Source organism: Trachurus japonicus, chromosome 13, assembly GCF_045865225.1.
Source record: "Trachurus japonicus isolate A0001 chromosome 13, Traja_1.0".
Taxonomy (NCBI): Eukaryota; Metazoa; Chordata; class Actinopteri; order Carangiformes; family Carangidae; genus Trachurus; species Trachurus japonicus.
This window is the reverse complement of record NC_140919.1, coordinates 40,872,615-40,897,871: the sequence shown is the minus strand read 5'-3', so window position 1 is coordinate 40,897,871 and position 25,257 is coordinate 40,872,615. Positions and strand designations below refer to the sequence as shown.

At 42.7% G+C, this 25,257-nt stretch overlaps 1 protein-coding gene across 1 annotated transcript; it reads left to right on the top strand.

Moving 5' to 3' along the window:
* Positions 1–17,687: 17,687 nt before the first annotated feature.
* On the top strand, positions 17,688–18,919 carry LOC146976653 (uncharacterized). Its single transcript, XM_085794655.1, has 5 exons — positions 17,688–17,715; positions 18,023–18,258; positions 18,419–18,480; positions 18,574–18,722; positions 18,828–18,919. Exons 1-5 carry the CDS (start codon positions 17,688–17,690, stop codon positions 18,917–18,919), a joined length of 567 nt encoding a protein of 188 aa, XP_085650781.1.
* Positions 18,920–25,257: the final 6,338 nt, after the last annotated feature.

Below are 25,257 nucleotides of genomic sequence, written 5' to 3'. Positions count from 1 at the left end.
TTTGTCACTCCTCATAGCAACCATGGACTCTGTCAACATACACCAAGCAGCACTGAATGTAGATAATCAGGGACAAATCCTAAAACGCTGTTGAACAGGGGAAGCATAAACAGCATGGACAATCCTTTTTGTGGGGTAGCAGATTGAACAGCCTTAACAGCATTGTCTCTGAACTCGCTGTGTGTCCTCTTTGCTTGCTGCTCTTCATCATACAGGTGAGACCCGAATCCCCTGCCTTTTGGCATAACAACTCCTGGATGTAGACACCAGTCACAACCATACTCCCCATTGAATTGTTTATAATTCCAGAGGAGTGGCCTGGCAATGGTGTCAGAGGTGCAAACCAAAAAGAACACTTTGGAGAAGTGAGTGGTGCCCTGTCTGTCTGTCTTTCCATTCAAATGGGTCTTGGGCTACATCACAACATCCATCAACAAATGGCTTTAAAAATGTGTCCATCCTTGGTTTTTCAGACCTGAACCAAAGTCCTGAAAGCATCACATTCTCTTTCTTTTGAATACAGGGGAGTTGGTTTATTGTAAACTTAAGTGGCCAAATTGAATCATTGGATGAGTTAAAGATTGGTACCCCATCACAGTTCCACAACAGTGTAAGATCGTCTTCTGTCAGTTTCCCATGTTTGAGCAACTTCTGGGACATCTTCCCTTCCAACAAATCCTTCATGTTGTCATGTGCATGCCTAACATTTTTAAGTGTAAAGTCAGTGCCATGGTTCTCAAGAGTGTCTTTTAGGAGGTCCTTCAGGGGTATAGATAAGAAGAAGTTTCCCCTTTTGGTATTCGTTTTTGTCATGGCCCTGAGAATTCCGCCGCGCTCGGTGGCTTGGTTTTTTGTTGGATTCTTGTTCCTAACTCCTAACAAAAAAACTGGAGAAAACAGGTTTAACTAAAAGGGCTTCCAATTCCTATGGCTACTGTAGAATAATTAACACAAGATTTAACAAAGGATCAAACAGCCACATGGTCACACCACATCAGCAGGCCTTGGTTGGGGATGAGGGAGGGAGGGAGGGAGAGAAAACGAAGGCCAGCACTCGTCTGGATAAATATCCTCCATCCACCAATCAACACACGTCTCCTTGGTCATGTGGTCCTGCAACCTAGAGCCCACACACAACACAACACAACCACAACATCCTAATACATAGGGTCGTTACACCCAGCAAGTCACTCAAGGCAGCTCCAGTTAGATGATGACGCAGAGCAAACATCATAACAGCAAGGAGGTTCTGTCCCTGTGTCACTGTCGCACCTGGATACATCATTTCTTGGTTCTGAAAAGAAATAAACATAAGTTGGACACTTTATAACAAGAAGGGTAGGCAAATCTTCACCAGGCGGCAGCTTGTAGGGGTGCGCGATACAGCTTCAAAATGATGCAACACTGTGTTTGTTGGACGGAGAACAGATAGTATATCTATTGAAAATGTGTGTGATAGAAAAGCAGGGTGATAGGACTGATGGGAAAGCATTATGACTTGTGTGAGTGGCTGTTATCTAGGTGGTGTGGAAAACTGAACTAATTCCTTGTCAGACACCATGCACAGCAAATTTGAAAGTACTGTAAAGAAAAGAAACTAAGATAGACTAAATCTAAATCTATCAGTTTTGTAGTTTGCGACAGAATTTCCAGATACACCAACAAAGTCACATACACAATCAATTTTCATAACCTCTCATGTGCCACCTGGTGGACATTCAGAGCTCACGTTAGATATTCGGGTAACGCAACAAACTTGCGAACTCATTCGCACGACACCGCCCCGACATATTCACAGAGCTGCAGCCGCCGAAACCTGCCAATCCGAAGCAGACTACGGTGCTGGACAGTGCCAAAGTCCTCCCATCTACTTCAACTCGAGCCCGGAGGATCACAGAGGCGATGGTGCATTTCCTTTGTAAGGATTTGCACCTGTAGGGGCATGGTTCATACTTTGCTGCGCGTAAGTACATTGTGACAGCGTCACCTTGACATGAAATAAAAGGTACAGTGCAACGAGTGTGCAAACAAAAGTTTAAAAGAAAAGTGCACTTGGTTTCCTGATGTGTGATGTAGCCTGTAAATAAAATGGGTAGTGTGGGTGCCTTGAAATTATTAATAATATTAATAGCAAAATTGATGGGCCGAGGGGATAAAGGGAGGATGTGACGTGGACCGGGAGGAAGAGGTCACCTGGTTAGGGTCGGAGGAGATGGTGGACGGCTGGCGGTAGGCGGGGGAGAGCGGTGTAAAACTTAGACTGCGTTGTATCGGACGGAGCCGCCGGTTTAGTTTCCCTCCTGGTTGACTCTGTTCCCGGTGGACTGACACAAAGGACCGCGGGTAAACGGGGTGAGACTGACTCCTTTTGTTTGTTTGTTTTTTCCTCAGGCGCACAAGACGCTCGGCGTTGTATTGTTCCTGAGTATCAGAAAGTTTATGACTTGTGGACATATTTACCGTGAACCATTCGGTTCAATAAGTGATATTTCGTTTGGGGGGGTTATTTACTTAATTTATAAAGTGTAAAGACTGGGGGTTTTTTGCGAGTCTTGTCTGTAATTAATTTATTTTGTTGATCAATTTTGCGCTCAGAGTGGCCAAGCTGGGAAAGTCCGTCTGAATTAAAAGAGACGTGGATCTTTAAATTTAACAGCACCAAGGTGGTGTTTTGTTTGTTTAATGGTTGTTTTATATGAAATCTATTTTTCCATGAACCCCTTGGAGAGTTAATGTTCAGTCCAGAAAAAGGCTGCGCGTTACAACATGGCTAACGTAGCTGTGCCAAATGTATGAAGAGGTGAAAGATTTGTAAAAACAGCTCTTAGCTCTGCTCCGAGAGCCGCACTGTCCTGTGACGGTTGGACATCACGAGCCACCGAGTCGTATGTTACAATAACGGTGCACCACATTAATGACCAGCTGGATGGACAGGTCCCAGAGGCAATCTGGACCACGCACCGACGGGAGGGAACTCCTGCAGGTTTAGGATGTCATACCTGTTATCCAGCGGTAGATCCGGAGGAGGAGGAGGAGGACGAGCCCCGGCGCCCCTGTTCACCACTGACCAGGGCTCCCTCGGCTTGAGTGGAGTTTGAGAAAACAGTTACTGTGATTTACATTACACATTACACATACATTACATTCCATATTCATCTTTGCAGACCCTCATCCAGACTAGTGTTGAGACATGAAGGTTGAGTTATCCACATTCTCTTACCTTGTGCAAGCCTCTGTGCCACATGGCTTTCCCTTAGGATCCTAGCATCATGGACACCCCCAGGCCATTTGGCCTCAATGTTTGTGATGAGATAATCAGAATCACAGATCATCTGTCAGAATGCAGGGTGACAATCAGGGACAATTGACACTAGCAGTGGGACATGTGGCTCCAGTAGTAGGCCAAGTACCTGCACATTCAGGCTGTGGTTATTCCTTCGCTCCACATAGTCCTTTTCCACAGGTCCAGGTGGGGCCTGGATCTGGACGTAATAGCGGGGTTTTCTATTTTTTTCTAAAGCTGCTATTCCGAAAAGGCTATTGGGGAAACCCCTCCATTCCGAAACCCCCCCACTCCGAACGGACAGACGGATGTAATCAGAAAGGAACCGGAGGCTGTGCATTGCGCAATGCGCATGGATCCTTTTTTCCTTTTTGGGGTCAAACCGATCATGTGCATAATTTGCCGCATAAGCCCAAACCGTAACACAGATGGCTCAAAACTCAGAGCATACTCAAAACGTATTCCTAGTCAGTACAAATCAGTGCAAATAGCAAAACAATAGTAAATGGCGCTTACAGTCATGTACTCACTTCGAACACGGCCGCGATCAATCTCCTTGGATGCTGTGGCAAACACCCCTTCCAAAGAGGAATCTGGTGAATCCTTGGAATCAGCATCTGACTCTGTGCCACTTGATACTTCGGACTCATCCCTGATCAGTATCTTTCTGTGGGGCTTCACACCTTGTCAAGTATAGTAAAATTACCATTTAGTGTCAGACAGTGAAAACTGACCCTTCGCTAAGCCCCTCCCACAAACGGCTACTGTCCAATCCTACGTTAGCCTCCCATGGTTACTGTCTGCTACGCCAGATAATAACTATGTGGTAGGGCAAGGTGAAGTACACAGAAACTATGTTTGGTTTTTGTACTGCCATCAAACCATGAAAAACTGTATAAAATTACTATATAATAACTATAAAATAATAGTTTCAAAATAAAATAAAAAGTGACGGGATGAATCCAACTCATTATTGAAATGAAATAATTCCTGCATTGAAAATAAGAGAAGCCATTGTTTAATATGCAATAATAACAAGTACAAGGAAGTAGTTATGGTAAAATTATGTTTAGAATCTAGGCGTGGCTGTGACAAAAACATTTGATACTTCTAAATTATAACTATGTGGTTGGGCAGGGTTAGAGTCCCAGAAATGATTTGTTGTTTTATTGCTTTCAGTGAACCATCCTTTTAAACATGATATTTCCAACTTTATTTATTGATATTTTTCTTAGAATTCAAAGCAGAACTATGCAGGATTGTAAACGGTCCATGCCTATGTTCCCACAGCCCTATGTTCCCACAGCCCTATGTTCCCACAGCCTTATGTTCCCACAGCCCTATGTTCCCACAGCCCTATGTTCCCACAGCCTTATGTTCCCACAGCCCTATGTTCCCACAGCCTTATGTTCCCACAGCCCTATGTCATACTTGCCAACATTGGGTTGTGAAAAATAGGGAGATTTTTTTTTTCATCGGTGTATTGGCCCCGGTGTAATTATTTGTCATTTCTTGCCTTGTATTTTAAACCTGATGAAGGAATCTTGTTCTGAAAATGTTGTTTCTTTGACATTCAATAAATGATTTTTAAGGACAATGAAAAATAAAATAGCGGTTTTAATTGTTCAAATGAGTACCAGAAGGCTAAATAATAAGGCACTGCAATGCATTTAGTATGCAGTATTGCACATCAAATAAAAAAATTGCACTCTGCTCTTGTCACTAGATCGGCCGTCGGTCCTCTAATGAGGAACGACTCCATCCTCGGCATCCCCCTCAGTCCTTCTATGCTGGCTTTATGTTTTGCAGTGCCGGCATGTTTAACCAGATCATTTTTTCCGCCGCACTGAACACAAACATCAACATTACACGCCTTACAAAAGGCATGGTGGGCACCACACCGGCTGGCTTTAACCCAGGGAAACGTCGCGGTCCAACATGTGTTGAACTTCGTAGCATATTTTCTTTTTACTTCACTTTTTCTTTTCTTTTTCGGTGTCTCAGGTGTCACTTCATCCATCTCTATCCTGTGTAGTCCGAACGGCAAACGCTGAACCGGAAGCCAGAAAGCGCCAACGACTTCTTGTGTTTTGGCAGACTGTACGTAGCGTAAGGGTTGCCAGATAATGTGACAAATATCCCCCACAAGCTTACTTGTTTCCTTCACCGTAAAATCGGGAGATTAGCGGGATAAATTACTTATCGGGAGCACGGCGGGAAATGAGGTTAAAAATCGGGAGTCTCACGCGTGATTCGGGAGAGTTGGCATGTCTGCCCTATGTTCCCACAGCCGGTTACACCCTGCCTTTCCGAAAATAGACTTCCATTCATCGTAATAGCGGGGTTTTCTATTTTTAAGACCCCGCTATTCCGAAAAGGATATTAGGGAAAACCCTCCATTCCGAAACCCCGCTACTCCGAACGGACAGACGGACGTAATCAGAAAGGAACCGGAGGCTGTGCAGTGCGCATTGATCCTTTTTTCCTTTTTGGGGTCAAACGGATCAGAGCCGTCCCCCCTTCAGTGCACGGCCAGGGACACCATCAGGCCCCGCTGCTTTGTTGCTGTTGATGTTTTGGAGAGGCTGTTTACCTGAAAAGACTGGAGAGTGAATGATTGATCACTCTCTTGCACAGTGGTGGTTGCAGCTGCTATTTGTTATTGTCCTCATTACTTCTTACTTTTTATTACTTGTGAACCAATGGAACTTATTTATAATACAGTATCATTTATTAAATACTTTTACTGATGGATCTGAATACTTCCAGCAGGTTGTGAGTAAACTGCAGTGAATCTGTAGGAACGTGGTTTACTAAGACCCTGAATAAAAGGCAATAAATCGTACGTCCATTGTGGCAAGGTGCATGTTTGGCTGGTGACGTCTTGTGAGTAATCAACTGAAAGTAATTTCAGCACATCATTTTCTCACGGTTTATTAATAGCCTGCAGGCTATTTCCTCATGACAAAGGTTCTGAGACTCTTCCTCCTCTTAGGGTAGGGCAATAAGTTCTTATAGGATGCTCATTAACATTGTTATGTGTGTATAGTGTTATTATTGACATTTTAATATAGTTAATATCAGACTATAAGAGATTTTAAGACTTATAAGGAACTTGTTAATAGTTTGTAGAGGCTTAAGAACATTAATAAAAGGCTCATGAGAATCTTGTTCATAATAGCATTAAAAACACATATTGACTTAACTAACCCACCCATTATGTCTTTGTTATGCATTTATTAATCCTTTTTTGTTTGCTTTATTTATTGCTCATCTACCCTTACACTAACCTGCTTTTATTAATAGCGTGTCTCTATTCAACCTAAAACTCACCAGATATAACAACTGGATCTCCTTCTGGGGAAAGAGAGGCGTCACTCGTGGCGGCAGGCGGCGGTGGAACGATACGTGTTTCTCGAGACATAAAGACGGCCGGGGCAGACTCGTTCTCAGTCTCACTGACTTCCGCAGTCCTGGCCCGCACAGGTACCAGGAGACCGACATGACTGGGGGTCTCGGTCTCCTGGTACCTTTGGCATAACAAAGACATAGTGGGTGGGTTAGTTAAGTCAATAATTAGTTAATGCTATTATGAAGAAGATACTCATGAGCCTTTTATTAATGTTCTTAAGCATCTACGAACTGTTAACAAGTTCCTTATTAGTTCTTGTAAATCTCTTATAGACTGATATTAACTATATTAAAATGTCAATAATAACACTATACACACATAACAATGTTAATAAGCATCCTATAAGAACTTATTGCCCTACCCTAAGAGGAGGAAGAGTCTCAGAACCTGCATCACGAGGAAATAGCCTGCAGGCTATTAATAAACCGTGAGAAAATGATGTGCTTCTGGTGAAGCACAATTACTTTCAGTTGATTGCTCACAAGACGTCACCAGCCAAACATGCACCTTGCCACAATGGACGTACGATTTATTGCCTTTTATTCAGGGTCTTAGTAAACCACTTTCCTACAGATTCACTGCAGTTTACTCACAACCTGCTGGAAAGTATTTAATAAATGATACTGTATTACAATTAAGTTCCAAAAAATATATATCTAATGAAATATAAAAGTAAAAATGTCTCTTAAAGCTCTGACCCTTGAATTAGTGCGTACAAAATCATTTAAAGCAGAAGTAAGCGGAATATTTGTGTTAATATAAGTCTTAAATAGTTATATTTTCAGACAGCAATCACTTCTATAGAGTGTTTGGACCGAAACACGGGTCTGTCAGTCACTCTGCTCTGCTCTGAGCCGAGGAGAAAACTTTCCTTGTATCCTACAACCTTTATCCAATGAGGAGAGAGAACGGCATAAAGGGGCAGTCCTCTCTGTGTGTGCAGCCAAGGGATGCGCGTGAATGTGGTGACGTAGGGACGAGGACCAATAGATCCATGACGAGGGCGGGGGCTGCTAATTCTGCGATCTGCTAATTAACGAAGTTAGCCAAAACGACCTGATCGCTACTTCTGCTTTAACTTCAGTTTACAACCACATTATTTACCAGCAACATAAAGTGAAGCATTAGGCTCCATAGGCTGCAGAGGCATTCAGTCTCGTTTGGGCTCTCATCGGGGGAAAAAAATGTGGTGTTTAACAACATTTCACCACGCTTTCACACTAATAAACGCTACACGCGCTAAATTGCTAATTCATCGCGATCACCACACACACACACACGGCCCCATACAGCAGAGAGCATGTATTTACTAATGTATTATGTGAAATAAACACAAATACACTCTATTACAAATAATTCCTGCATTGAAAATAAGAGAAGCCATTGTTTAATATGTAATAAAAACAAGTACAAGGAAGTAGTTATGGTAAAATGATCGATTAGAATCTAGGCGTGGCTGTGACAAAAAATAAACATTTGATACTTCTAAAGGACAACTATGTGGTTGGGCTGGGTTAGAGTCCCGGAAATGATTTGTTTTTTCATTGCTGTCAGTGAACCATCCTTTTAAACGGGGGCAGCCTTCCTATTCGAAACACCGCTGTGCTGTTCTGAAACCCCCCCACTCCAAAACCTCACCCAGGCATGAGCCTGCTGCAGCCACGCCGCTCCTGTGACACCTTGGTGATAAGAAACCTTTTCATAGGTGTCAATGTGGACTAATGCTGCCTTCATGTGCTATGGTACAGATGGTATTTTCCACTTGTGACCTGGTATTTACCAGTGCATTGTGTTCATGTGCTTTTGTTGTTGTGTTGTGTTGTGTGTGAGAAAATAAAGATGGTGGACACACAGATTCAGACTTGTTACTTGGGTAAAACCATAGAAATATACACGTGCGGCATCTACGTGTATATATCTATGGGGTAAAACAATCTTGGATTGCCTAGTCCATCTCTTACAGCAAGAAGATGAATTATCAAAACTCAAACGGTAAATATTAACATTCATGGAGATTTAGCACTGGCTATTTGGCTAGCTTTTTAAAAGAGTTTTTTTTTTTTTTACTGTACATGCACGCATACATAAAATGAATAGCTGCTAAGTGTTTTCTAAAGGCTTGCCTTGCTTACCATTAACCAATCTTGCATTGCTCGCCGCCATGTTGAAAAGGTCAGAGGTTATTCTCATCTCGGCAGCTCGGGCATCAAAAAATTCTACGAGTTGCCCAGTGGAAAATACCACATGAGAGGGTGTTCATGTGCACTTTTCACGTTGTCTTTTGGTATTTACCATAATTACCATAGCACATGAAGGCACCATAAACCAGCTGATATTACTTTGCACTGATAGGGGACAGGCTTGGCTTTCCAAACCTTTCGCACCTCCTGTTCTTCAATATTGTGTGTTCAATACTTATTCCCTTTCACTTTATTTATATATATGAGAAGCTGGTGTGACAGTTGAGGGTCCTGTCACTATGCCCCCAATTGATCATGTGCCCTGGCTACTTGGCCAAGGAGATGTCCCTTTGGGTGACTGGCAAGCGCGCATTACTCTTACCCGGGAGGTGTGGGTTCAATCCCCGCCCGGGCCCTCTTCACCTTGCCACACTGGCATAGCCAATAAGTCTAATGCAAAAGCTTTTAAGCTGTGATAAAACGTGTCACTTAATTCCAGTGAGAATCCTGTTGTTGTGTCACAGGTAACTGGGTGTGAAAGCTGCTCCTTATACTTTCTGATCTGCTGCTTGATGCTGCTTGTGGAGGAGGTCCTCTGTTTAGGCTTTATGCAAGATTTTGAAAAAAAAACCTGAAGACTGGCTGCTTTGATGAGGATTGCGCTGGTTCCTCTGGTTCCTTCTCATTCTCCTCTCCATCATCTTCAGACTGGTCGTCATGTTGTGAGTGTGACTGAGTGGACTGGACCACATACTCCTCGGCCCGTTTCAGCAGTTCCTGAATATTGTCATCATCAAGTAGGGTTTCACACATTGGTTGAGTCATAGATCCAAGCAAAACACTGGTTCATGCTTCTTTTCATTTTCTGCGCAAGAGCAGCAAGGTCTCGATGGCTTGTGTTCTCTTCAAAGTCAGCAAGGTGGCTGAGCAGATCAGAGATGGCAGGGAACACCAGGGACATGGACATGGTGTCACTTTGAAGAGTATGTTCTGCAAAAGGGAGCAGTAGTACATGCAATGACTTCAGCTTTTGCCATTCACTAGGGAGCAAGCTGTCCCATCCCATGTCGTTGGCGACTTGGCAAACCGAGTCTTTTACTTTGAGGAGTTGTGCAACCATGCTAAATGTGCTTGACCAGCGTGTGGGGCATAAAGAAAAAGAAAAAGAGGAGACTGCGCACTCAAGCTCCCTTTTACGTGCTTTTATTTAGCACATCCAACAATATCTGTAGTAACGTTTCGAGCGTGCTGTTCTTCTTCAGACTGACTCAAGCGATAGGACGCCACATTTTAAACTCGCCCGGAGGGTCACATGATGAGTCACCTGATCAGGGAAAATTATATCACCGGTAAAAACCTTGTGCTAAGTAAAAGATAGAAAAGGACATAAGAAAATCTACATATAGATCTAGATCAAGTCATAAAAATCAAGTTAAACAATAGAGGCGCCTCTTAATATCTAAGATGGCTATCTTAAATGGCTTTATCCAAGGTTACAGTTTTTTAACTTAGAATTTTTGTTTGTTTTTTTTTACATTTTAATCATGTTTTAAAGTTAAAGTTGAGCATATTAATTACATTTGTGATAACCTTGGATGGGACAACCAAACCCACAGTACAAATGGATTAACATTATCAAGAAGAGAATCATGCACATAATACTACATAAGTAGGACCAGCTCATGGAATACATCAGGAGGCAAGAACATTTTGAAGCTACTGCAGTAACCATATGCAGAATACTTCAGCAAGCACATACACATCGAAATGAAAATAAAACAGTCACCGGGCAATCAAGTAATAATTCAACAAGGTATACATGGGGGAACACATCATACATTCGTTGTCCACACAACTCACAGAAACGGCCTTATATTGAAATCTTCGTGTGGGGCAGTCATTTACAAGAATAAGGCCACATTCATCCAGTATGATTTGTGTTGCAACTGAGGACAATACAATACAATACAATACAGTAAAACTTTATTGTCCATCATCGTGGAAAAGTGGAAGCTAAAATCCCTAAACTGTCTTCACACTTGGGTATTGAGAAACTAACCAGTCTTACTTGTTAATAAATTGTTATCATGGGTTAGGTTCCATATAGGTGTGACTGTGGCGGTGAACAGCCAGGTGAATTCCTTTGTGTTGTCACTGCATATTAAAAAATAGAACCATATAACCTTAGTATTACACTGCTCATCCAGGGTGGTGTATTTTTACTGTTAGAATAAACTATTTTCTATGGCATGATACAGTTGTGTAAATATAGCTTAGTTCAAGTATGAAGTGAAAACAAGAAAACGCATTTGCTGTACAGAAAGATCCTTATTAGCGTATTTGGTACAACACTCAGTTTTGTGTGTGTATTACAACATACCAATCAAATGCGTCACTGTCACATTACATTCTTCTTTCTTTAGCACAGTATAAAAGATCTCAGCAAAGAGGTGGCATCAGACAAGAAGAGGATATTGGACATTACTTTGTCGAAGTAGTAAGTAATTTTATGCGTGTGTGTGTGTGTATTTTTTTTTTTTTTAAGTCTTGCTCTGTTTTATTTAGACATATTCATGTATTTGCTGTGTTTGTTATGTTGTCTGTGTTTGTTACTTGTGTGACCGATGTTGTCTGGCCTTCCCTGAGTGGGTTTCGAACCCAGGTCTCCCGCACCGCAGGCGACGATTCGGCGCCCCTCTAAACGCCCTGTGGGTGTATTTTTTTTTTAAAAACGTTTTAATATAGCTTTTAATAAAGATTCTCCATATTCAAGCTAGGCTTACCTTATCATAGCTAATATCAACTGCAAGTGTTGACATTATTGTCCGCAGTGGAAATTCTGGTGATATTATATCTGTCTGTCTGTCTGTACATTTCTACCAAGGGACAATAAAGGCTATGAACACCCTAACCCTAACCCTATGTCAAGGTTATGTATATAGATTTTTTTTTAATGTTTTAATTTTGTATAATTTTTTTGGTCCTGTCCTATTAAATTTTACAGGTTACAGAGGATGCAAAATGGGTTTTGAACCCACCTTACCAAGTTTGCTTGTAGTAACAGGTAAGTTAGTGATTCATGTAATGCAAAAATAAAGGTGGACAAAGTGTCGAAAAACAAACATATTACTTTGAACATACTTTTTCATCTTTAGTAGTCGCCATTGGGCTGGCTACTGCATCAGCATCTGCACAAACAACTGTAGGACAAATAAATACAACAACTGCCACGTCAACAAAAACTGAAGCATCAACAACTATTGACTCAACAACAACTGGCGGTTCAGAACCTGCTGCTACAGTTACAGCTTCTGCAGCAGTTGTGGTTCTTGCAGCAACCTTGACAGTACCATTTGTAGAGGAACTCACTGATCAAAACAGCGCTGGATTTCAGAGTTTGGCGAAAAGAGTGGTGACATTTGTAAGTACAATGTTGAAATGTTCACGTTATAAAGAATTTATCTAGGCCTTTTATTTTCACTTGAAGTTGTTTTTCTTGCCAACTAGAGGTGATTGATTTTAATTTGTCATGATTTTCACAACTGCTTCCTTCCCACAGTGTGATATGATCTTTAGAGCAAAATTTGACCAGATCTTCATCCGCACGATTGTCATTGAGTTCAGGTAACATTTTATGTTGAAGAATTTAATTGACTGAACATTTTTCTTTTTCTGAAGGTTCAGGGACATAGTCATCAACATTAGAGATGGTATTGGAATTCAATGATTACACAGATGTCCAAGTTATCAATGTTAAGAAGATTGTTGTTTTTGAATGCAGACCGGCAAATCGTGGCACAACTCAAACAAACGGCACTACAGTAGAGGTGGCGCTTGAGTTCAGCCAAACTGCCTCACCGGATAAAATCACGGAGACTGTTGTTTTGAACACATTAACAACAGCTGTGAACAACCTTGACACCAATGGCACCTCCAATATCACTATTGTCCTGGGCTCTGTCCAAATAGTTGGTAAGTAAACAGTAGCCAATTTTTTCTCTCCAAATTATCTCGGGCATCGTTGGAGCTTTTTGGCTGTACAGGCTACAAGAAATATTTTTGTTTTCCCAATAGATAAGAATGCAATTTCCTCTCTTAGCAAATGTGTCCCAAGGATGACTTTGGACAGATTCATGACTATCATCTGGAAATGACCATCCCAGTTTTATGGCCTGCCCTATAAAAGGATTGGGCTCACATGGTTGTTTTTCTACTCCATATAGAATTCCTGTTTTGCTGTCAAAGTTGTCCTCAATTCTTCCTTTTATGTCTGTTTTTAGAAGAAATTGCAGGACAAATAGCCACAAATAATCCAAATTATCATGAGCCCACACAAACCTAAATGTTCCTTATTAGAGGGTACTCTTTCCCATGTGTGTCTTTTGCAGCAATAAATACTACATCAAATTCAACAACCACACCACCCACTTTGAGTACAACCAGTGCATCAGCTACTACTGGAGGTTCAACAACAACTGGAGGGTCAACAACAACGAGAGACTCCATAACCAGTGCATTAGCTACAACTGGAATTTCAACAGGAACTGGAGGTACAACAGCTGGAACTTTAACAACAAATATTGGATCCACAATGATCGGAGTTTCAACAGCTGCTGGATCTACAACAGCAGCTGAATCCACAACGATCGGAGTTTCAACAGCTTCTGGATCTACAACAGCAGCTGAATCCACAATGGTTGGAGTTTCAACAACAACAACAACTGGTTCCATAACCATGAGCGCTTCAACAATAAATACGCCTTTGACCATAACCGGAGAGTCATCATCTGTGGCATCAACTACAACTCGAGGTTCAGCAACAAATGTTGGATCCACAACAACTGGAGGTTCAACAGCTGCTGGATCTACAACAACAGCTGGATCCACAACTATGGGAGCTTCAACAACCACTGCGCTTTTAACCACAACTGGAGTCTCATCATCAAGTGAAGGTTCAATAACAAATGTTGTACACACAGCACCTGGAGGTTCAACAGCTGCTGGATCTACATCAACAGTTGGATCCACAACAAGCACCCCTTTAACAACAACCAGAGGCTCAACATCTGGGGCATCAACTACAACTGCTCCAGTTGTAGTTGATGCTCCACTAGTTGAAGCTCCTTCAACTAGTGGAGCTTCAACAACAAATGTTGGCTCCGCAATAACTGGAGGTTCAACATCAGTTGGATCCACAACAAGCACCCCTTTAACTACAACTGGAATTTCAACAAGAACTGGGGGTACAACAGCTGGAACTTTAACAACAACAACTGGATCCACAATGATCGGGGTTTCAACAGCTTCTGGATCTACAACAACAGCTGGATCCACAATGATCGGGGTTTCAACAGCTTCTGGATCTACAACAACAGCTGGATCCACAATGATCGGAGTTTCAACAGCTTCTGGATCTACAACAACAGTTAGATCCACAACAAGAGGAGCTTTAACAATAACAACTGGAGACTCAACAAGTACTGCATCAACTTCAACTGAAGATTCAACAACAACTGGAGGTCCAATCACAACAAATATTGGATCCACAACAACTGGAGGTTCAACAGCTGCTGGATCTACAACAACAGCTAGATCCACAACTATGGGAGCTTCAACAACCACTGCGCCTTTAACCACAACTGGAGTCTCTTCATCAAGTGAAGGTTCAATAACAAATGTTGTATCCACAGCACCTGGAGCTTCAACAGCTGCTGGATCCGCAACCACAAGCTCTTCAACAACAACTGGAGGTTCAGCAACAACTGGAGCAACAGCTGCTGGATCTACACCAACAACAACTGGTTCCATAACCATGAGCGCTTCAACAATAAATACACCTTTGACCATAACCGGAGAGTCATCATCTGCGGCATCAACTACAACTGGAGGTTCAACAACAAATGTTGGATCCACAACAACTGGAGGTTCAACAGCTGCTGGATCTACAACAACAGCTGGATCCACAACTATGGGAGCTTCAACAACCACTGCACCTTTAACCACAACTGGAGTCTCTTCATCAAGTGAAGGTTCAATAACAAATGTTGTATCCACAGCACCTGGAGGTTCAACAGCTGCTGGATCCGCAACCACAAGCTCTTCAACAACAACTGGGGCACCAACAACAACAACTGGAGGTTCAACAACAAATGTTGGCTCCACAATAACCGGAGGTTCAACAGCTGCTGGATCTACAACAACAACAACAACTGGTTCCATAACCATGAGCACTTCAACAATAAATACACCTTTGACCATAACCGGAGAGTCATCATCTGCAGCACCAACAACAACTGGAGGTTCAACAACAAATGTTGGCTCCACAACAACTGGAGGTTCAACAACAACTGGAGCAACAGCTGCTGGATCTACATCAACAACAACTGGAGGTTCAACAACAAATGTTGGCTCCACAATAACCGGAGGTTCAACAGCTGCTGGATCTACAACAACAGTAACAATAACAACTGGAGACTCAACAAGTACAACATCAACTTTAACGGAAGATTCAACAACAACTGGAGGTCCAATCACAACAGTGACTAGTGGATCCATAACAACAGTTCCAGCAACAGTTGCACCTACTATTGTTACAACTACTACTTCTACAACTGCAGCTCCCCCACCAGTGGTGGTTCTTGTTGCAACCTTGGGAGAACCATTTGTAGAAGAACTGAATGACAGAAACAGTCGACAATTTCGGGATCTTGAGATAAGACTTGTAACACTTGTGAGTATTGTTAAAATATAGTCCCATTAGTGACAATATTTCTAGCCGCATGAACCAATTTTACAACATTTTTCCTTTGTTTCCCTTCTCACAGTGTGATGTGATCTACCGTGCAAGATTTGGCAGAATTTTTGGCCGCACTGTTGTCTTGTTCTTTAGGTAATCTCATATTACATGTTATACATAGGAGAATCTACCTATGGGGGAGATTTATCCCCCACCCCCCAAAAAAGAGAACAATTTCATTTTGTGTGAACTTAGTATCTTTAACAAATATTTCCCATTTGATGCAGACAAGCTGGAGCTTTAACACGAATGGAAAATACTGAAGCAGAGGTTGGGCTTGAGTTCAGCCGAACAGCCTCACCTCAAGACATCCCACCAAATGATGTTGTTAAGGAAACGTTAGTAGAAGCTGTGACTAATCCCAATGCCACCTCCTTCAATCTCACAATTGAAGCTGACTCTATTCAAGTCCTTGGTAAGTAAATTGCATTCTACTCTTACAGTTGGCAGTTTGGTAACCACAAAGTTGTCATTTCTATTGTTTCAGTCAGAAATTCAAAGATTGGTCTTGACTTGTATTCTCCGAATGTAACCTGAGCCAGGTAAGTTTAAGAGTAATGATGCAAGTGACAACGATAAGGACGGACAGAGACAAATGATTCCCCCAAGATTACAGTTTTTATTATATAAAAATACAGCAGTTTCTAATAGAGCAGCAGGAATATTTAAAAAAACACTTTAATATGATGGCCTCTAAATAATATAAAGGCGGGCTTACACTGCAAGACTATTCGTCTGTTCACATCTCAAACTGCACGAGCGTCCCTCTTCAGTCCTACGTCTCAGATCAGTCTCAGACCCCCACTAATTGCACGTCGTTCTACGATTGCTCCCCACCACGATTACCCTGCGATGCCGCTGAGATTTGTGCTGCTCTATAATTGCTCGATTGTAAACCTCAAATTGACATTGGTTCCTGATGTTGGTTCCTATAGCAGAATCCATGTGGAAGATCAGACCGACAAACACACAGACAGCGCGCATCACCTCCGAGGACGGTGCTGCAGAGAGAGAGAGAGAGAGAGAGAGAGAGAGAGAGAGAGAGAGAGAGAGAGAGAGAGAGAGAGAGAGAGAGAGAGAGAGAGAGAGAGAGAGAGAGAAAGAGGACGGCGCTACTCTCTGATCAGGTCAGCTGAGCTGAGCCAGAGCACAGTAGACGTGGCTGGTGTAGGCTCGCTATTTTATACTGTAACGGCAAGAAAAAAAATAATCGTCCTCAATCGCTGATTGTCTGATAGTAGCCTACGTGTGTGTGTATTTGTCGGGCTGATCTTCCATCACGGACTGCGCTGCATCATCACCCGGTCACCCTGTCTCTCTACAGCTGTGGTCTAACTTCAGCTTCTCACTTCCCTGTCCCACCTCTCTCTGTCTGCCCATTTTAACTCCATCTGACGAGGTTCAGCATCACACTCAGGTTCATAAAGGCTCTGTGCTCTGTGCTAAAACAATCTGTCATGGTAAAAACTTGTCGTATGTGCAGAATCGTGACGTAGGACCCCATACATTGTCCGTCACGACGAGAAATTTTCTGGCATGTCAGAAATTAATCGGGAGGTCGGCGACTCGTCTTTAGGACGTCGGGACGTGACGCAGAGCCTCACTAACCATACGTCCCGATTATGCTCACGACCCCGCGATCCCTCTGCGATTATGCAAATTAGGCTGCGACTCGTCTGGGACGACAAAATCGTGGCAAAATCGTGCAGTGTAAGCCCGCCTTAAGTCAGTAGAAGGAGTATTACAAGATGGCTAGGTGAAGCCACCATCGAGGGAGGGACAAATTCTACAGGGCCAGGGGCCAAACAATCCTAAACAAAATAAACTGTTGCTTTACCTCATGACATACAGGCTCCAGGTGTACGGCTCTATAAGTGGGAGCGAGGTTTACACCGGACAGCAACAGAACCTAGAAACAAACAAAACTAAACATAAAAACGCACATCTTGCGACAATATTTAAAACACCCGCCTACCACAGAAAGACATCCAGCAATCACACCGGGAGGGGGGAGAAATGGGGACGCGGCAGCAGCAGAGGAGAGGTCTGTCCTGCTTGCCGGTGTGTCTATATACTGACAACAATTTGGGAATGAGGAAGTGGGAGGGGCTGACCTCCCTACGGTGTCCGGCTAGGGACAAACTTCCTACCGGTCACATGAGGACAATATCTTATAAAGTCCTGAATTTCATCTTAAAATAGCCATCCCAGTTTCATACACTACTACAGTTAAGGATGGGATTTATTTTCATTTGCAATAAAACTGTTTCCTTTCCTGTCAAAGTTATTGTTTATTGTGTTCTTGGAGCCCCCTTAACAAATTGCACATATGTTATTCAATTTTATAACAGCAAGAAACATAACAACAACAACAACAACAACAACAACAGCAGCAGCAGCAGCAGCACCCACCTTAAATACTACAAGTGTAACTACAAACACAACTCCTGCCACTACAACATCTACCACTGAGGCAGTTACAACAAGACGGCTGACTTTCACATCTGTTGGAGAGACATTTACTAGTGATTTGCAGGTTACATCATCTGCAGCATTTACAACTCGAGCCTCACTAATTAAGTCAACAGTAAGTCTGTCTCTTACAACAAAAAAGAATTAACTACTTAATCTGAAATATTTCACAATATGTCTGTGATATAGGGAATATATAATATACGTATGTCATATATTACCATGTCTTATCAAACACATTTTCACATAATATTTGCACATTCTTATGTCTGCAGCTTGAACCCTTCTACCAACAAGCATTTTCTTCATTCCGCTCTTTGAATGTGGTGTCATTCAGGTAATTTGCTATTATTGTTGACAGAATCTTTTCAATAAATGTATCAACTTCATCCAACTAAAATAATACTTTTTATTACATTTTCTTTTGCAGTAATGGTTCAATCATCAACAACATGGATGTTGGCTTTGCATCTACATTTGTTCCTAATAACACTCAGATTGGAAATGTGTTGATCAATGCAGCTTCAAATATCACAGCCTTCAATGTTGACCCTTCTTCTGTTTCTGTGAATGGCACAGGTATGTAATATTGAATGATAACAAAATGATATATCCTGTACATAACCATTTGTTAAAAACAAAACAAAATCCTTACTTTGCTTTCATTTATTTATTTATTTACAGAAGTGTCAAGTGCGATCAGCCCAAAAAGTCTGAGTCCCATCACTGCGCTCTTCCTGGTGCTGATGTCATGGCTGCTAACAAGACAGCATTAGTGGAGGAGCGCACACACAGCAGCGTTCAGATGTAAACATTGGTATTAACTGTAGAAACTTCATCACCAGAGTCTCCCTCATTAACACACCTGTCTCCTCTCATCCACACAGACACACCTGTGTTCATCAAGCTACAGCTTTGACAGCAGCTCATCTACACCACACCACTGTTTAACAGAGATCTGACATGAAATAGCGGAGGGAACGTGACCTCAAAAAATATAAAACGTCCTGATCTCAGTTGTGTGCTCCAAAATAATTTGGTTGGTTGGTAATACTTAAAGGTCCCATATTATGCTGTTTTTTGTTGCATGTCCAACCATATAGTATTCCTAGTGTATTGTCACCAAATCAATCTGCAGCTCTACATCTCAGTAATCTAAAAGTGGCTCTCCAGAGCTCTCCTGCGAACGAGCCATTTCTGTGTCTGCACCTTGAAATGCAAATAAGATGTGTAAACCACGTCCACTCCACAGCAGTCACGGGGAGAGGGTGTGGTTTTCACTACAGGTACATGTGCCAGTGTTGACATTGGGACAGGGGTCGGGCATTGATTTCGGAAAAAAAAAAAATCTGAGACTGGCATCTTGTCTGAAAAAATGTAAATGTTCCTTTTTTCTTTTTTTTTACTGTGGCAGAAGGAGAAACATGGAGAGACTCCTACTACCATCAGAAAGTTCTGTGTGACAGAAGAGAGAGAGAGCGCGAGTGTGTGTGGATGGGGGAGGGGGGGGGGGGGTCGCTGTTCCGCCTGTTATCTTCTGACTGCAGGGCTCTCAAGTCTCACGCATTTGGTGTGTGACACACGCATTCCCACCCGTTCACACGCCACACATTGTATTTCTCACGCATTTAAATTACCACGGTGACGTCCATCAAGTTGCACCGTTTTAACAGTGGAACAGATTTAAGGGCGCACTGATCACACGAGAGAGGTGAAGAGACAACAACACTGTTACCTGTTGTAGCCTATACTGGCCTCAGCCTGTACCATCGCTAAAACACCGACGACCAGTGAGTAACGTTAACGAGTCAAAAAGCCGCCGACACTGAGCTGCCTGAAGAGTTTGAAAGCAGCCTCTTAACTTCATGAACGCAGCTCAAACCGACCCGGTGCCTCAGCACGGCGACCAAGCTTTGATAAACACACCAGATCCGCGCCGATTTACAGTATCTTCCCGTATATCAGCCGGTCGCTACCGGAACTTAATTAAAAAGGAAAAAAAAGCGCTCGTCGGAGCTGAGAACAGCAGAGTTTCCTCTGCTGCAGCTGAACAGCTGACATGTGGTCAAGACGTAGCTACAGACCTGTCACAGGTGTCTCTCATCTCATTATTATAGACTTCAACCTCAGAGCTGTCTGTCCCCAGACTGTCCTGACCTGTCCCTGAACATCACACAGACAACATGGAGCTGCTGTGTGATTGGTTACTGAGTTTTATTAATGTTTACATCAGGCTGAGTTCAATCAGTTTAGCTACTGTGATTTAAGTAGTTAAATACAGTAATCATCATAGTGTAGTGGCAGAAAAGACCATTTAATCTGTATCAAATATTGTGTCGGTCAAGAACAAGTTCAACTTAAAGTCAGAGGAAAAATACTGTTCCTAAATGTAAAAATGGGTCGCGCATCAAAAAAAATTGTGCTGTTAAAAGCATTTTTGCGTTAAGGTTAACGTTAACTTTGACAGCCTTTACTTTTCACGTCAAGACGCGGGTATTTAACCTCTTGTGTGGGCGTTCACAAGGCTGATGATGTTGGAGTCACTTGCCACTTGAACAGTGGTTGTTCTTTGAGGCTAGATTGTTGAATCTCCTGGGAAGGGATGAAAGGGCAGCATTGTAAATTGGAGATTGTGTCTGAGACCCCCTCCCCTGTTGAGGGATGGTTTCTCTACTTTTATGTCACAGGTGGGAATAAGTAGTTTTTTTAAAGCTTGATCCATTATTTGTTATGAGTTTGATGTGCCCTTACTTTATATTTACAGTACATATATTTATTGCTTATGATGTGTTGGTGCCTGGTTTGTGTTTGCTTTTTTTTTTTGCTTCTTTTTCTAATTCATAGCTGGATCAAGTCAATCAGACTATCAGGTACACCTGTGACAGACTACTGTTGGGATTGGGAGGAGCCCACGGCAGAGAGCTGCACTGATTAACACAGGTGTGAGTAGCAGAGGCAGAGGACACACAGACAAAGGAAAATGGTGTGAGAGGAGGCAGAGGGACAACAAGCTGCAGTGGAGAAAGACAAGTGAGGCAACGGGACGGCAGTGTAAGGAACGGAAGACAAGAGGCTGGATTCAACGCAAACAACTCGATAAGTAAAGCAGGAACCGAAGACGGATTCAGCACACCACAACAAGATTGAAACAGAGGAGTTGATGGCCAAGACCCCCTTCTTCACCCTACCCCAGGCCTTGAACTTAAGTAGCCCCCCTCCTCCCTTTTTAAAAGACTGAACTGTTTTATCCACCTTTTAACAGCTGTGTTACTACTTTTTTTTAAAGAGAATCTGAAAGTAAAAGAACACTATACTACTATTCGCGTGTCTTGTGTCTTTCTCAATGGTGTTACTTGCTGGTAGAAAAGAATCATACACTACTGTGTGACATTTACATAGATGGCTTCTTTAACTCCTCTTTCAAACCATCTGTCCTCTCTGTCCAGGATGTGGACATGGCTGTCCTCAAAGGAGTGGGCTTTCTCCTTGAGGTGTAGATGGACAGCAGAGTCCAGGCCTGAGGAGTTTGCTCTCCTGTGTTGGGCCATGCGTTTATGCAGTGGTTGTTTTGTTTCTCCAATGTAGAGGTCTTTGCATTCCTCGTTGCATTGGACTGCATGCACCAGATTGCTTTTGTGGGTGTGTGGTGTTCTGTCCTTGGGATGTACCAGTCTCTGTCTGAGTGTGTTGCTGGGTTTGAAATACACAGGGATACGGTGTTTGTTAAAGATCCTCCTGAGTTTTTCTGATACTCCAGACACATATGGAATGACTATGTTGTTTCTCTTGTTTTGTCTTTCTTTCTCAACCACTTTGCTGGTTTTCTTTCTGGAAGCAGCTGCAGTTTTCACAAAGGTCCAGCTGGGGTAACCACAAGTTGTGAGGGCGCCTCTCAGGTGCTTGTGTTCTGCCCCTTGGGCCTGTGAGCGAGATAAAACATTGACATTTTTACAACACTTCCATGGGTAGTGGGACCTAAAGAGTTTCTGAGAGATAAAGTGCAAGGTGCAAAAGTGCTGGGCCAAAGTGACAAGTGCTAGATGGCACATCAGTTTAAAGTGCCAGGTGTATTGCATCAGATTAAAGTACGACATGGTATATTATCCACATATTATAACAACTATTTATATTCTATCTATATTCACGTTTTTGTTGCCGATCTCATTCAAACACTGCAGGTATTACATGATTGCATGATTGCACCCTGACTAATTATTGCACACGAACCGGCCATAAACATTCGCACATAATATCTACATATGCTAGACCATTGCACACGCACCGGCCATAGCCATACAACTGTAATCATGTTTAACCCGGGTTAAACAAGACAAGATTGCTCAGGCAGTTTTTTATGTGAAAGCATATCCTGATCAAGACCAGATTGAGTCAGTTGCTTCTGCTCTCATCAGTAGACACCCCTGCCTTCGTGAGCCAGGCAGTGAACAGGGTGTGATGGATGGAAAATGAGCATAAAATACAAGCTTGGCAATTACAGGTCCAAGCTGCGTCAGGCGGGCTGTATTGAGGTTAGCATTAACCAGAAAAAGAGGAGCTATCTCACTATGTGCTATCAAATAAAGGCAAAAAAGCCAAAAAATATACTTAAAAAAAAGAAAAAGAATGTTGCTCAGTCACAGATTACTAGAATAATTAGATATTGAGTGAAGGGCAGGCAATGTAAGACGTATCTTCTCCCTGCTCCCTTCCAAACAATGAAAGAAATGTTGTGATGATATTGTCAAATTGTGAAATTGCCTTGGTTGGAATAAATAGAAAGAAAGAAAGAAAGAAAGAAAGATGCAGACAGCTGGGCAGCTATCCTTTCCCTGATGTGATGTCCAGATGTCTCAGCTCTGTCAGGTGTGACATGGACGGGAACTGGGTGGTCTTAAGCGGGTTCAATGTCCTCAATCTCCAAGATGTCATCTGTCTTCAGGCACAGATTGTGCAGGAAGTCACAACAGGCAACAATATCTGGTGCAAAGGCTGGACTGACCTCCAGTGCCTTGAAAAGCGTGGCCCTCCATTGAGCTTTCATCATGCCAAAGGCACGTTCAACTACTGAACGTGCCCTTGAATGATGGGTGTTGAACCTGCATCCGACCCTGAAGAGGCAGCTTGTATGGTGTGATGAGAGATATGGGTTTTTCCAGACATGGATAGCCACCATCTGCCAGGAGGTAAAGGCCCGCTGGTGGGTAGAGTGCCTTGTTGAAGACTGGGCTATTGCTCAGGATCCTGGCATCATGCACAGACCCCGGGTACCCCACAAAAATGTCCAGAAACCTGCCAATTGCGTCAGAGATGGCCTGCAGATGTATTGCTGGAAATAACTTGTAGTTTATGTAATCGACACGATGTTTACCTGGTTGGTTATCTGGTGGTTTAATTCTGATATGACAACCATCGATTGCACCAGCAGCACGGGTGAAAACTGGACTTCGGGCAAGCTGGTAGAAACCCATACCGATGTCTGCTAGCATGTCTTGAGATGGCAGTGAGATGAGCGTACCCAGTTTGGCTTTAATTTCTGTAGCTATCCTATGAATTACCGGTGCACAGTGGACCTGGGGGCCCCAAAGGCACGCCACACCACTGACAGGGAAAGGCCATGTGCCAAGCAGTATAAAAACATGAGGACCTCCAACTCTTGGCCCCAGCCACGGTCCCTCTGACAATGGATGATCCTCAATAAAAGGTTGTTGAGTGTCGAGGGAGGAGATCTCTTTTCAGGCAGCTCTCTGGATCATTATACACCTTCAGAATTGGAATATTGGGGTTCAGCTGCATGTACATCCCACTTCCCTAGGAAAATACAGTACATATATTTTCATAACTTCATCTCATCAAGTCCCAAATCACAACAGATAACATACACCAGAGTGTCAATTTGAATTAATACATCACTTGCAAAATAAATAAATAACTGATTCCTACCGTATATTTAATGTTTGATTTATTTAAGCATATTGCTTGATGTATTGACAATGAAAGATGTAGAGTGTTAATAGCACTGTCAACAATAGCCAGGTTATATTCATACAGTTGCATGTTGAGAAAATGGTGAAAGAGTTCAATATTTTCTGTCAGTTATTCCAAGAAAGAAAACTGTATAATATACCTTCTACTTAATAATTATCAAGTGCAATTAATATAGAATAAAAGTTTCACTTTTTAAAATTAAATTAAGTTGTTATAATTAACTTTGCCATGATATTCTTCTTCTTCTTTTTTCTTTTTAGATGCATCTGTGTTTTATTGTCTAGTATCACTTCATGTATAGCCTCACAGCAAAATACGTCAATGATACCACCTGAGCTGTGGAAGCCTTCCCAGGCTGGCGTCGTTGGACGGAAGCACAGCGAGGTGGGACTCCAGCCCCTGGGGCCGGGAATTCATCGTTCCCAGCTCCCTCTCCAGCATCCTGAATCCCTCCTGCTGGACGTCCAGGAAGGGCTGTTCTTGATCTTGAACGCAGGCCCGTCCCTGCCCGCGTCTTCCCGTGGGGCGCCGCCGTGAGGCCCGCACCTCCTGTGTCCGCGGCTCGCCCACCTCCTCCTCCGGCTGCTGCTGGGTTGCCATTGGCTCTAGATGGATAATAAAGATAATAAAGATGAGTGTAAATACACAGTTAATCAAACGTGTCCACAGTTTTGTGTAATCCAGAGTAATGATCATAATTATATTGGGTAAAACAAGTTTATTTCACATGACAAAGGCCAGACCACCCACGTGCGTCTTTTACGTACAGGTGCTTCTGATTCTGTCGTTACGTATGGTATTTGTTGTGCACATTAGTCAAATTTATTGAACGGACTGTGTTTATTAGTGGAATAATATGTTTGCCTTACCCGTAATGCCAACTTCAATCCCACCAAAGCCCTCGATGCTTACAGCTGAGAGGGTGGAAGATGTAATATCCTCCGCAGAGCTCATGGTCACGCTGGTGGAGGGGCCGCTCCCAGTGGCCACCGTCTGCCTCCGGTGCTCTGAGAGCTTTTGTTTGGCCCTTCTTCTTACATCATTGAACCGTTTTTTTACACTGGGCAACGGTTCTCAGTGTATCAGGGCAAACATTATTAATAATAGCAGTAACCTCCTCCCAGACTAC

Bases quoted from the DNA above. Each gene is read 5' to 3' on its own strand.
- LOC146976653 (XM_085794655.1), top strand. From the start codon at position 17,688: ATGGGGACGCGGCAGCAGCAGAGGAGAG. The intron at 18,259-18,418 runs GTAAGTCTGTCT...TTATGTCTGCAG, and splicing joins CCTCACTAATTAAGTCAACA to CTTGAACCCTTCTACCAACA. The intron at 18,481-18,573 runs GTAATTTGCTAT...TTTCTTTTGCAG, and splicing joins TTGAATGTGGTGTCATTCAG to TAATGGTTCAATCATCAACA.